Source organism: Anolis carolinensis, chromosome 2 (genome assembly GCF_035594765.1).
Source record: "Anolis carolinensis isolate JA03-04 chromosome 2, rAnoCar3.1.pri, whole genome shotgun sequence".
Lineage (NCBI taxonomy): Eukaryota > Metazoa > Chordata > Lepidosauria > Squamata > Dactyloidae > Anolis > Anolis carolinensis.
Genome location: NC_085842.1, coordinates 188,497,021 through 188,511,068, shown reverse-complemented (window position 1 = coordinate 188,511,068; position 14,048 = coordinate 188,497,021). Strand labels below are relative to the sequence as shown.

The following is a 14,048-nucleotide window of genomic DNA, read 5'->3' as shown; positions in this document are numbered from 1 at the left end:
GTTCATTTTTATACAAGCTTTTAATCATATTACAATATGTAACAATATTTGAAAAATTTTCTGTTCCTGGTTTGAAAGTGTTATTTGCTGTTTAATTGTATTGTACTTACTTTGAAATGGTTGTTCTACTCCAGAAATTTCGTTTTTGTGGCTGCCATAAACTGTTAAATTGGTTGAGACTCGATGAGCTATTAACTGAAAAAGAATAGCAAAATGTGCTGTGGGATTTCCCTCAAAAACAACATTTTTGCAGTTTAATAAATTTTTCCCATGTTTTTATGATAGAACCAATTAGAAAATGACATTTATAACCACAGAACAAAAACTGTGTTACATAGTGTTGTTTAAAATTGAGTTCTGGTGCATATATACATAAAAAGGCATCACATAGTCATCTTCTTGAATATTGATGTTAACATATATAAAGCATAATTTTACAATTCTTGTGACGGCACCTTATCCTTTTATACATTCTCTTTAACTGACTCCCCATTGCCAGTCCAGGATAACTATTCCAGGTGTGGCCTGACCAAGGCAGAATAGAGGGGTAGCAGCACTTCCCTGCATAAACAGGGGTATAGCATCTAGATCCAGGGAAGTCAAGGCAGAATAGAGATTCTGCCTTGGTCAGACCACACCTGGAATACTGTATCCAATTCTGGGCACCGCAATTGAAGGGAGATGTTGACAAGCTGGAAAGCGTCCAGAGGAGGGCAACTAAAATGATCAAGGGTCTGGAGAACAAACCCTATGAGGACTGGCTTAAAGAGCTGGGCATGTTTAGCCTGCAGAAGAGAAGGCTGAGAGGAGACATGATAGCCATATACAAATATGTGAGGGGAAATCATAGGGAGGAGGGAGCAAGCTTGTTTTCTGCTGCACTGGAGACTAGGACGCGGAACAATGGCTTCAAACTACAGGAAAGGAGATTCTACCTGAACATTAGGAAGAACTTTCTCACTGTGAAAGCTGTTCAGCAATGGAACTCTCTGCCCCGGACTGTGGTGGAGGCTTTTAAGCAGAGGCTGGATGGCCATCTGTCGGGGGTACTTTGAATGAGATTTTCCTGTTTCTTGCAGGGGGTTGGACTGGATGGCCCGTGAGGTCTCTTCCAACTCTACGATTCTATGATTCAAAAGACTAGAAACCATCCTTAACTATATACATTGTTTCATATGACATTTCCCATTTATATTGTTAACTTTCCAAAATAAAGCAGAAATTATAAAAAGAGGAATATTAATTGTCAAAACCTGATAAAAGCCAATTTTATTTATTTGTCAAATACAACAAAACAGTGTCCAATTGTTCTCGAAGTACTGTATAGATTTGTCTTTCAATATACAGGGGAGTTTATTCATCTCTGTCAATTGAATAAAATTTAGTAACCTGAAGGAATCTTTTCTAATTTTCATTTTTTTACATAAATAATGCAAGCAGCTATTACTACATTTTGGAAAAAAACTCTCTTTTTTCTCTATACTTCGGTCAGTTAAACCCAGTAGAAATATCTCTGGTTTAAGTGGTAAGTTTTCACTCCAAAGATGGAAAAAATGAAAGAAATAATATGGGTGAAGGTGGCGCAACGAATCAAACTGCTAAGATGCAGAACTTGCTGATCAGAAAGTCAGCAGTTCAAATCTGCAGACGGGGTGAGCTCCTGTCTTTAGCCCCAGCTTCTGCCAATCTAGCAGTTCAAAAACATGCAAATGTGAGTAGATCAATAGGTACCGCTCCGGCGGGTATGTAGTGGCGCTCCATGAAGTCATGCCGGCCACATGACCTTGGAGGTGTCTACGGACAACGCCAGCTCTTCGGCTTAGAAATGGAGATGAGCTCTTCCCCCCAGAGTCGGACTCAACTAGACATAATGTCAAGGGGAAACCTTTACCTTTTACTTAAAAGGGTGGAAAACATTTGGCTCTCCAAACCTTTTGGTCTTCTGCTCCCAAAAGCCCCAGTTAGTCATTTGTAAAAGATTATGGGTGATACAGGATTATGGATCTGGACAAATGATGATAAAATGGAATAATGCACAGTCGCAAGGAATAAACTGTTTTTTTTCCATACTGATTTGTAGGCAACTTCATGTGAGATTTTATGGAATGCTTGGTTTCATAATCAGTATTATCTTTGTAAAAGCACAATTTAATTATAAAGTTATCAAAAGAGCCACATGTACTGGTACTGATTTAGCAATCCCCTAATACTTCTATTAGTCTTTAAGGTGGAGAGTCTGGGATTTGGAACACTCAGTTGTGCATGTTGCTATTTCATTGAATTTCAGGTGTTCACTGAAATGGATGCCTTAATAGCACAACCGAAATCAGTGGTTTAACATTGCAAGCCTATATCATCTACTAGTGCCATAAATGCAGCTGCATTTTAATCCATTCTGTCATTTGTTTATTTTTTAAAATACTTATAGATGTTTTCCTTGGATGGAACAGAATATAAATCTTTACAATAATAACCTCAACACAGTGATTGTCCACAATCGCAGTATTATTCAACATTTATATGTTGAGTGTGTTTCTAAAGGTTTCCCCTGACGTTAAGTCCAGTCATGTCTGACTCTGGGGGTTGGTGCTCATCTCCATTTCTAAGCCGAAGAGCCGGTGTTGTCCATAGACACCTCCAAGGTCATGTGGCTGGCATGACTGCATGGAGCGCCGTTACCTTCCCACCGGAGCGGTACCTATTGATCTACTCACATTGGCATGTTTTTGAACTGCTAGGTTGGCAGAAGCTAACAGCGGGCGCTCACTCCGCTCTGGGGATTTGAATCTGTGACCGTTTGGTCCGCAAGTTCAGCAGCTCAGTGCTTTAACACACTTCGCCACCGGGGCTCCTTGTATTTCTAGATGGGCAAAAATTCTCATTCACAGAATTTTACATGGAATCCAAACTATATCAGTTTATGTTTTCCACCTGCCCGTATTTTTACTACTTGCTTACACAAAAAATGTTAAGAAGGAAAAAGAGTAGTTGCACCTCATTTTTAGATTGGAAGCATTAGGGCCAATCTTCTGGAAGCATCCCCATTCTTCATAAAATAATAATGTTAAGAGGTGCAAATCTGGCTTATTCATTTTTTAAAAAAGAATGCTGTATTAATTTTAAGCCCCCGGTGGCACAGAGGGTTAAACCACTGAGCTGCTGAACTTGCTGACCAAAACGTTGGCGGTTCAAATCCGGGTGGTGGGGTGAATTCCTGCTGTTAGCCCCAGCTTCTGCCAACCTAGCGGTTCGAAAACATGCAAATGTGAATAGATCAATAGGTACAGCTCCGGCAGGAAGGTAACATCGCTCCATGCAATCATGCTGGCCACATGACCTTGGAGGTGTCTACGGACAACACCAGCTCTTCGGCTTAGAAATGGAGATGAGCACCATCTCCCAGAGTCAGACACAACTAGACTTAATGTCACCTTTACCTTTTTTATTAAGTTTTAGCAGAAAAAATACATAATCAAATGGGACAAAGAAAAAGGACACACTTAAACCAAACTAACATAATAAAAACATGATAAAAATAAAAATACTGCTTCAGTGTCTTGTCTAGACTTCCTTCCTTTCCTTTAAGATAGAGCTTCTTTAGTCTTCTTGCATTCCGTTTGGTTAAAAGTGAACTTGATGTTTATATTGTTTCCTTATTTCTTCTAACTTTGAAACTTTTAAGACTTTTAGAGTCCTTTTTAAATATATTTACTCACTATTCCCATTAATCTCCATTCATCTTTTATTTATTGGTAGAAATGTTTCATCCTTCCTGTTGGAAGGCATATTCTTTAAAATATTTCTCCACTTTCTTCCGCTCTTTCCGCACCTTGTTTATAGAGCTCTCCTTCATTATCCTAGTTAATTTGTCCTAGGCTTGTCCGATCGATGGAAAAAATGTTTCAATTCTCGTTTCTAAAGTAGGGGGTGCCGGCTCTTCGATATAGAAATTATTTCTTAATGTTTCACCCAAAATTTTCGGATATTTCCGAAAATTCGTAATGTTTCTAAAATGTTTCTAAAATGGCGGACGCGCATGCGCAATCGCCAAAAAACAGGAAACCGGGGGGGGGGACTTTTCTGGGGGTCTCCCGCCCTCATTTCTTGAGCTATTCTCATCAAATTTGGTACAGTGGGAGAACACATTCCACACTCTGCTCAACAAATTGCAAAATGTTTCCTGTCTCCTATGATTTTTGGCGAATTTTCATAACTTTTTATAATACACTATTTTTCAATATTTGAAGAAACCTGTTCCTGGTTTGAAAGTCTTATTTCCTGTTCAATTGGGTTCTTATCACTGTAAAAGTCCCTCTTCTACTTGTGTAGACTTTGGATTAGAAATGCAGCACATGCCAAGCAATGCCTTGACAGGATTGGCAACGTCCTTTGGAAACTATAAATTGCTGTGGACCCTCTATTGAATCAAATCAATGTCTGACTTTGTGATTGCAGAAATAAAACTCAGCCCAAGGCTTGGGAATAGAAATGGAGCATGAGGGAAGCAATGCCTTGGCGGGTGCCCCACATCCTTTGGAAACTATTTCTTCCAATGTACCCTTTAGGTTTGAAAACAATGTGTGTCTTTGTGATTGCTGCAATAACACTCAGCCCGGGGCGGGAGGGAAGCAATGCACTTGCAGGAACGCAGACGTCCTTTGGAAACTATTATTTTCAAGTCCCCCCCCCCTTTCAGGATTGCAAAGAAGGGCTGATGGTGGTGATTGCTAAATTCCAAAAAAGAAAACAGAAAGGCAAAAAGTCTCCCTCAGGAGTAGATGGAAAGCACCCCAAGCTCAGCACTAGCAGGGACGCAGACGTCCTTTGGAAAAAAAAAAGTTCCCTAAAGCCAGCCACAGCAAGGACTCTGCCCCAAGCCCCCAGCCAATTTCCCCCCAAAAAAACACAATATCGAACCAGCAACAACAGAAACACTCTACCCCCAGTTAGCCCTCTCTCCCCCAAACAAGCAAGCAGCAGCTTCCCAGCGTGCGCCAAACACCCTCTCTCCTCAGTATCCCAACCCAGAATGGCTTGGGTCGGCTGCGGTTGGGGATTTTTATAGAGATCCTCCACGTGGACACAGAGGACGCTAGCCCCCACCTTTGGCAGCCATCGTGGAAGACTCTGATTGGCTAGGGAGCGGCCATGTTAGGCTGCGCTAGGCTCCCATTCATGTTAGGTTGCAGAAACAAATAAATAAAAAATAATTTAAAAAAAATATATATAAAAAAATTTGGAAGGAAAAAAATTAATGAAAATTTTAAGAAACAATTAGAGAATGGGCCAATGATGGTTCGAATTACATTGCCAGTTGCGCCCAGGGAAAACGTTTCAATACTCGTTTCAAAAAACGAGAACAATCTGAAATAATTACGAAACGAGAAACATAACGAATATTTGGACAACCCTAATTTGTCCTTTTCCATCACTTCTCTTAATTTCAGTTGCCAGTCATGGATGGGAAACGTAAAGTGAATTTTGCAAATAAGGAGTTTAAGAATGAGTTAAAGTGAGCAAGAAGGGGAAAGAGTGAAGGAAAAGTTAGTGTTGCTAAGCCTTGCCAGAACAAGACATTTGGGTGAGAAGTAGAAGGAGATAAAATTGACCTGCCAATGATGGGAGGGGATATTGTTTTGCTTTGAAACAAAAGAGAAACACAGGATGTTTAGGAACAGAAGGCACAGAACAGGGAGGCAGAGGTGCTGACCTGAAGGGGACAGGAAAGGGGAGAAAAGAAGTTTGATATACGTAGGAAACATTTGACCCTCCAAACCTTTTGGTCTTCAATTTCCAAAAGCCTCAGTTTGTGTGTGTGCATGTTTGTGTCAATTTGAGACTATAAAACCCATATTGCAGAAACTCAAACGTGGCACTTTCTTGACACTTTCTTGACTTGATTGTGAACTATCCCTTAATTCTTCTGCAGAATTAAACTATTGTATTTTTAATCGCCTTGTTTCTAGTCTTTGATTGGGAACCAAAATGATTACAGATATTGGGGCACTGCGTCAACACCACTACTATCCTTCTATGCATCAATACTAGTGCTATCTTTGCCATTGTGATCGTGTGCATAATTACTTGGCTTATTCAGCATTCTGATTTTTGGTGCAAACTGCTAGTTTCTAGGATAGGCCAAGTTAGGTGTCATAAAAACAGCTAACTGTTCCAAGTAGGCACGCATGCACGCACCACTGTGATAGGATCAGCTAGAGCAGAATCTGACTTTTTCCCAGCTTAAATTTTACTGCATTTAGTGCAGACATGATATAGCAGGCTGACACCGCAAATCTGTATTTCTACAGCTCTTCTTTCCCATCCTCCAAATACTGATTCAGCTAAAGAAAAACCCTTTGAGCTTTGTAAAAAAGAGCTTCTTGTACTAATTTTTTGAAAGAGAAATCCTGTATAGGCATTGATCCATTAAAATTGGAATTATTAGTTACTGAGAAACTAGCAACCTTTCCAGTCTTCCGGATGAAATGTCCCTTGAAACATTTTTTTTGTGTGTGTCAGGAGCGACTTGAGAAACTGCAAGTTGCTTCTGGTGTGAGAAAATTAGCCGTCTGCAAGGATGTTGCCCAGGGGACGCCTGGATGTTTTTGATGTTTTTACCATCCATGTGGGAGGCTTCTCTCATGTCCCCACATGGAGCTGGATCTGATAGAGGGAGCTCATTCGCGCTCTCCCCGGGTGGGATTCGAACCTAGCAGCCTTCAGGTCAGCAACCCAACCTTCAAGTTACAAGGCTTTAATCCACTACGCCACTGGGGGGCTTCCTTTGAAACTCAGAAGTGTGTCCTCACACAAAATTAAGAGATAGCCCCATATTGTCCAGTGTTGTATGGATCCAATAGGACAACAATGAATTACCTGTCTACAATTATCTGGTAGCTGCTTCCAATTCTCTTTCCTCTCCTTTTAGAAAGTGATGGACAAACTGAAGAAAGAAGAGGAGCGAAAGAAACAGGTGGCTAAACTGGGAGGCAGGCAGTTTTGTGCAGAATTAGGGCCAGTGGGTTGAGCAAAGCTGACTGACAAATCACTTAAAATATATTTATTGTTAGAAGTTTCACACTGTAGACATATGAGAACAGCCTATAAATTTTATATCTGCCCATGTATTTAATCTAATTTTTTTCCTTCTCCCCAACATAAAAAATTTAATTTGACTTCCCACCTTCCTGCCCAAAGACATTAAAATGAAATAGTTATCTCACTATCATTTTCTTATAAAGACCTCCCCATTCTAACTTACCATCCATTACTGTTATAGACCACTTTGCGAGTGTTTCCTTTTAAATCACCCTATGTGATAGCCAATATTTTGCCAATATTTTAATAAAATAAAATAGGGTGCAACTTCAAATTAGTGTTATCTGGAAAAGTCTATAATTGCCTTTTTACCACATCCAGTGGAAAGCATTTATCTCTTGGTATTTGCTAACCTAGAACAGGCTGCTGGGTTTTCCAGCCCTTTTTAATGTGGTTGCTAAACCAGTGCTTGGTTCATCCTGGAAAATGTTTATGGTTTATGGTTTATGAAACATAGAAGAGTAACTATAGAATAGATGGGAAGGGTGTGGTACACTATGGCCTCAACAGCCCTTGATTATTAAAACTGTTTAATAACTGAACTTCAATTTTTTTTTCTCTTTGTAGGCATCAGACAATGAGAATGACAAAATCAAGGTATGCATAGAAATGGGATGGCTGCAGTTGTATCAGAACCTAAGGGAGGGGAAATGGGGAAGAAGGAAAAAGAAGTCATCTGTTGGCTTATGGTGACTTCATGAATTTCATAGGGTTTTAAAAGCCAAGGAATAATCAAAGGTGGGTTTGTCAGGTCCTTCTACTGAAATATAGCCTGTGGGCTATGGCATCTGGTATACCTTGCCATATACCACCTTCCATGTGAATTATTCTGTAGTAATAGTTGCCTCTTGGTTTCCAAATCCTTCCTAAAAGTCCCAATAGGCTAGTAATGAACTGTAAATTGAAAAGCTTGACTTTATATTGGGGTTTGCACAATTTGGGCCTTGTGAGGAGAGTAGTATTAAGGGATAACTGATTTTGAATTAAACTCTTTCAGGACTGATTTTAACTTCAAAGTATCAGTGATGTCAATTTGGGTCAACAACATTTCATGTTAATTTTATTTGCTGTTTTGGAAGAATCATTTAGGAAAGCTGACCAGTTTTTGTCATTCTAAATTATTTCTTAAAAATTATTATCATCAACAATGCTGTCATTTGACAGGTTGAATTTCTTAAATTAATTGTTAAACTGTTAGCCTTAAACATTACATTATCCCATACAGTGGTACCCTTGTAGCATAGCAGCTAATAGTGTGAGAAATCCCAATACTTAGGTATAACGTGCTCCAAATCCAAAATATATGTGACTTGCAAAGAACGTGTTTTATTCCTGCAACCTCAAATTGTGTCTATGTATGCAAGAGTTCTCCCTTTGAGAAGTCTTTTAAGTCCAGTTGAGTTTCCCTCTTCCATGGTTATAACGTTCATTCAGTTCAAACCAATAAGAAGAGAGGCTGTGTTCCCTTCCACTATTGCTTTCTTCTTTCCTGCCCTCCATTAGTCCTTTCACATTACATAGTTATAGCATTTTGATTCCACTTTTACTTTTATGGCTGCATCCTATGAAGTTCTGAAATTGGATGTTTAGGGAGAGATGCTCCTCTGGTGCCTCTGGTCAAAGTACAAACTCCGGGCTCCCATTTGATCTTGCCATGACAATTAAACTGTGTGGAATATGTGACTGGACTCATGACACACGTTGAGTGGTTGTGGGGGCAGCTAGTGGGAAGGGCCGTTCTTGGTCTTTTAATAATTTGTGGAGAAACTGTAAGACCTAGGGAACTCATGAGGTCCCATTCCCATGCTGCCTGTGTATCCTTTCCTAGGACATTGCTCAACAGCTGAAGGTTTTGAGTCTGACTGAAGAGAACCTACGTATGTTTAATCAAGCCAAAAACAACCAGATCCCCACACGTGACCGACAGTTTGCGTGCCAGCCCTGTGACATCATGTGGTGGCGGCGCGTCCCAAAGCGAAAAGAGGTTTGCATGTGTGTGTTTGAAGGAAAGAGTGTACACACATTTTTGTTGATGTTCTGCCCAAGTGTCAAGTCTTCAATGAGGAACAGTTTAGTTATCTTAGAATAAGCTAAGGGCTTCCCTTCCTCCATGTCTCCTGTCTGACGGGAATGTATCCGTTTCTTCTCTCCTCTCTGTTCCTGCTCTCATTCTGATTGTTTGTGTAGAATGGATACTTTTCTATTGCAAGCCTTTACTTTGACTTCTTTTCTTACATCTGAGAATGAGCTCTGGGCTTTAAGATCTCTCTCTACGTGTATGTCAGAGAGATGTAGTGATTGGTGTTTTTTCCCTCTTTGAAACCTTAGAAGAGATGTGTGTTTGAATAGCTCAGATCCAGTTCTTAACCATTAAGAAATGCAGTTATTGCTTATTATTGTAAGTAAACCTTTTGTGATTTTTAAAATTAGACTCCGCATCTTTGTCTGCCTAAGCTCTAAATTCCTTACAGCCACAACCAACGACACTTCACGCTCTGCTCACTAATGAGCTGAATGCTCAAGTTTAGTATCCTGTTTGGTTTTTGGATTGCTCTGCTTTATTTTAGGGTAGTTTTCCCTAACAATTTTAAGCTTGTTTAATGTGTACCTGTTGTATCTGATCATCAGATTGGCCCTTTGCGGCAGCTCTTCCAAGAGAGTTGAGAGTTGTGTTTGTTTTGGATATTTTCCCTTGTTGCCCTTGCCTCTCCCATCCCTTTCTCCTTTCTGTTATGTGTTGGGTGAGTGGGCTTAATAGCAAAAGACCCTCCTCATAAATGTATAGCAGAGCAACTCTTCAACAGTGGCGCTGTCCAGCACCAGTAGCCAGTAGTAGTGCGATGGTTCTCCTCTCTCTGCTCTTGGCGCACGCAGAGCTTCGCTCTCCTGCATTGGAGACGTCTCTCCAACCCAGCCTTGTTTCCAATGCTCAATGCCATTCCTATATGCTCAATGTGTAATTCTAGAGATGGTTAATCTGCAGTATATCAGTTGTTCCCAACTCTGGTCTTCCAGGTGTTTTTCGATTTCAAACATGACGTTTTGGTGCTTAATTTGTAAAACCATAACGTAATTTGACATTTAATAGGCTTTTCCTTAATCCCTCCTTATTATCCAACATTTTTGCTTATCCAATGTTCTGTCGGCCTGTTTATGTTGGATAAGTGAGACTATTATATCTTCCAAAGGAGGCTTTTTTGTAGTAAAATAATATCATTTCACTATGCATAATAACAAGGTTTCTATAATACAAATAAATACAGTAGAGTTTCACTTATCCAACATAAACGGGCCAGCAGAACGTTGGATAAGCGAAAATGTTGGATAATAAGGAGGGATTAAGGAAAAGCCTATTGAACATCAAATTACAATATGGTTTTACAAATTAAGCACCAAAACATCATTTTTGAAATTGAAAACACCTGGAAGATCAGAGTTGGGAACACACTGATATACTGTAGATCAGTGATGGACAACCTTTTGCGCTTGGTGTGTCAAAATTCGTCAAAAAACCTAGCATGACTTGGATGGTGTGTCACTTCGAGAAAAAAACCATAATTTCGCAATATGTATAGTTTAAATAACAACAATGTATAATTGCAATATATAACTGTATTTAATAAACCAAAAACTATTTACTACCATTATTTCCATGTACAACAATCTATGGTACCTCTTGCAGTTTAGGCTACACAAAGTTTCCACGCTGATTTCTCTCTATTCTAGTTTCAATGTAGTCATGAATAATGAATAATATAATCTATATATATAAAAATGTACTGTTTGCTGTAGAATAGAATAAACAAAAAAACCCAACAACAACAACTGGATGAAATGACACCAAATTTGGCCACAAAACACAAAACAACCCAAGGGGTGACTACCACTAACAAAAAAAAAGACATAAAAACACAGTTGCAGAGACTTAAAGACCCAAAAAAGAAAGCAAGTTAATTGAAGCCTGGGGTGTGCGTATGCGCATGTGTGTCTCATCTAAATGCCTTCAGCGGTTTTTTTCTTCCCCATGCGCAGGAGGAGGTGGGACTAGGGGAGTTTTTGTATGCTTCAATAGCATTGAATTGTGGCTATTAAAGTGGTGCCAAACAGTTTAAATTTTGCAGGCTCAGGGAAAGCGAAGAGAAAAACACACAAAAGCCACGGGCACATATGACACGGGCACATATACAAATTAAACACCAAAACATCATGTTATACAACAAATTTGACAGAAAAAGTACTTCAATAAACAGTAAGGCTACACAGTAATTACTTTACAAATTTAGCACCAAAATATCACAATGTATTGAAAACATTGACTACAAAAACATTGACAACTAAAAGGCAAACTGCGTTGGATAATCCAGAATGTTGGATAAGCGAATGTTGGATAACTGAGACTCTACTATACATAGACATACACACAATGAGGAGAATATGTGGCAAGGTAGATAGTTAGGGTTCCTGGGAGCAAGGCCTAATAATAATAATAATAATAATAATAATAATAATAATAATAATAAGTAAAGCAGTACAAGAAAACCACACTACAAGCTAGAGCTGGCAGCTGGCACAACAAAACATTGCATGGAAAGTTCCTTGACAAAATTGAAGGAAAAGCTGATAAAGAGAAGACCTGGTTATGGCTCACCAATGGGACACTGAAGAAGGAGACAGAAGGCCTGATCCTTGCAGCCCAGGAGCAAGCCATCAGAACAAATGCAATTAAGGCCAAGATCGAAAAATCAGCTGATGACCCAAAATGCAGACTGTGTAAGGAAACCGACGAAACCATTGATCATATCCTCAGCTGCTGTAAGAAAATCGCACAGACAGACTACAAACAGAGGCACAACCATGTGGCCCAAATGATCCATTGGAACTTATGCCTCAAGTACCGCCTGCCAGCAGTAAAGAACTGGTGGGATCACAAACCTGCAAAAGTATTGGAAAATGAGCACGCAAAGATACTGTGGAACTTCCGAATCCAGACTGACAAAGTTCTGGAACACAACACACCAGACATCACAGTTGTGGAAAAGAAAAAGTTTTGGATCATTGATGTTGCGATCCCAGGTGACAGTCGCATTGACTAAAAACAACAGGAAAAACTCAGACGCTATCAGGACCTCAAGATTGAACTTCAAAGACTCTGTCAGAAACCAGTGCAGGTGGTCCCGGTGCTGATCGGCGCATTGGGTGCTGTGCCAAAAGATCTCAGCTGGCATTTGGAAACAATAGACATTGACAAAATTACGATCTGCCAACTGCAAAAGGCCACCCTGCTGGGATCTGTGCGCATCATCCGAAAATATATCACACACTTGGGAAGTGTTCGACTTGTGATTTTGTGAAACGAAATCCAGCATATCTATCTTGTTTGCTGTGTCATAATAATAATAATAATAATAATAATAATAATAACAACAACAACAACAACAACAACAACAATAAATCATCCCAACAAAGGATTCCCCCACGCAAGAAGCAACCAAGCTTTGAAGCTGAAAGGCTATTCAATACTAATTAAGGGGGGCGATTGAAACATTCACACCTGCCTCCAAGAGACAAGAGCCCTAGGACTCATAGTTCACCTACAATCAAAGAACACTCTGCACCGCACTAATGATTGATCTGGACCAAAGTTGGCACACAAAGCCAACATAGCCAACTTTGAATACACACAGGGTTTGAGGATAATTGCCCTTCACATTGGGAATTATAGTTGCTGGAACTTATACCTACAATCAAAGAACACTCTGCACCCCACCAATGATGGCCCTGGACCAAATAATTGCATATTATATATTACATGTAATATTACTAATAATTTTGCAGTCTAGTGGTATAGTACAATATAGTAATATATAATTCTAATATTGTGCTATGCTAATAATATAATATATTGTATATACAGTACAGTCTCACTTATCCAACGTTCTGGATTATCCAACGCATTTTTGTAGTCAATGTTTTCAATACATCATGATATTTTGGTGCTAAATTCGTAAATACAGTAATTACTACATAGCATTACTGCATATTGAACTACCTTTTCTGTCAAATTTGTTGTATAGCATGATGTTTTGGTGCTTAATTTGTAAAATCATAACCTAATTTGATGTTTAATAGGCTTTTCCTTAATCTCTCCTTATTATCTAACATTCGCTTATCCAGCATTCTATCGGCTCGTTTATGTTGGATAAGTGAGACTCTACTGTACATATAATATTGCTCATACTAGTATAATATACTAATATGTAATATAATATAATATATCATAATATTGTCATATAGTAATACTAATATATTAAATATAATTACTACAGATCATATATAATAAAATATAATGATAAAACTGTTTTATTTTTGTATATTTGTATATTTGAAGTTGTCATGGTTTTGATTGTGTGCTTCTTTGGGTCTCCGTATGGAGAGATATAAATATAAAGCGGGATATAAATAAATTAATAAAAAGCAGGAAGCAGCCAGGCTTTGAAGCTGCAAGGCTATTCAATGCTAATCAAGGCAGCCACTTGCAACATTCACACTTGCCTCAAGCAGACAAGAGTTCTGTCTCTCACCCTGGACCTTTCAGAGATCTATAAACCCCACTTGCCTATTTTCCAACAGACCTCACAACCCCCGAGGATGCCTTCCCCAGATGTGGGTGAACGCCAGAAGAGAGTGCTTCCCGAATATGGCCACAAAGCCCAGAGAACTCACAGCAACCCACAAATAAAGAGCTGTTTTAATACCTGCTCTACATTTCTGGCCTACCTCGCAGGGTGCGCATTGCTGCTAGTTGAGGCAGGCAATAGGAGGGCGCGTGGCTTCCAGGCATGTGTGAGGGAGGAAGAGAAAGGAAGGAGAGCTCCCATTGGCCGGTATCGGCTGAAACAGCACCAAATAGCCAATGGGAGCCTGTCGCGAGCCAGGGGGCATGGCCAGCA

The 14,048-nt window shown here is 39.5% G+C and overlaps 2 protein-coding genes across 9 annotated transcripts in view; one reads left to right on the top strand and one right to left on the bottom strand.

Annotated features, from left to right (window-relative positions):
• The window catches only part of angptl6 (angiopoietin like 6), a 107,765-nt gene that overhangs the window by 1,157 nt on the left and 92,560 nt on the right, over window positions 1–14,048 (bottom strand). For all 3 annotated transcript variants that reach the window (XM_062971335.1, XM_062971333.1, XM_062971334.1), the window contains exon 6: window positions 111–195. In XM_062971335.1, the coding sequence (XP_062827405.1) occupies window positions 111–195 (85 nt within the window). The remainder of the gene's footprint in view (window positions 1–110; window positions 196–14,048) is intronic.
• The window catches only part of shfl (shiftless antiviral inhibitor of ribosomal frameshifting), a 44,040-nt gene that overhangs the window by 21,922 nt on the left and 8,070 nt on the right, over window positions 1–14,048 (top strand). For 5 of the 6 annotated variants that reach the window (XM_062971340.1, XM_016997055.2, XM_062971338.1 and 2 more), the window contains 3 exons: window positions 6,929–6,973; window positions 7,666–7,695; window positions 8,927–9,082. In XM_062971340.1, the coding sequence (XP_062827410.1) occupies window positions 6,929–6,973; window positions 7,666–7,695; window positions 8,927–9,082 (231 nt within the window). The remainder of the gene's footprint in view (window positions 1–6,928; window positions 6,974–7,665; window positions 7,696–8,926; window positions 9,083–14,048) is intronic. The other variant, XM_008119751.3, reaches the window with a different exon arrangement.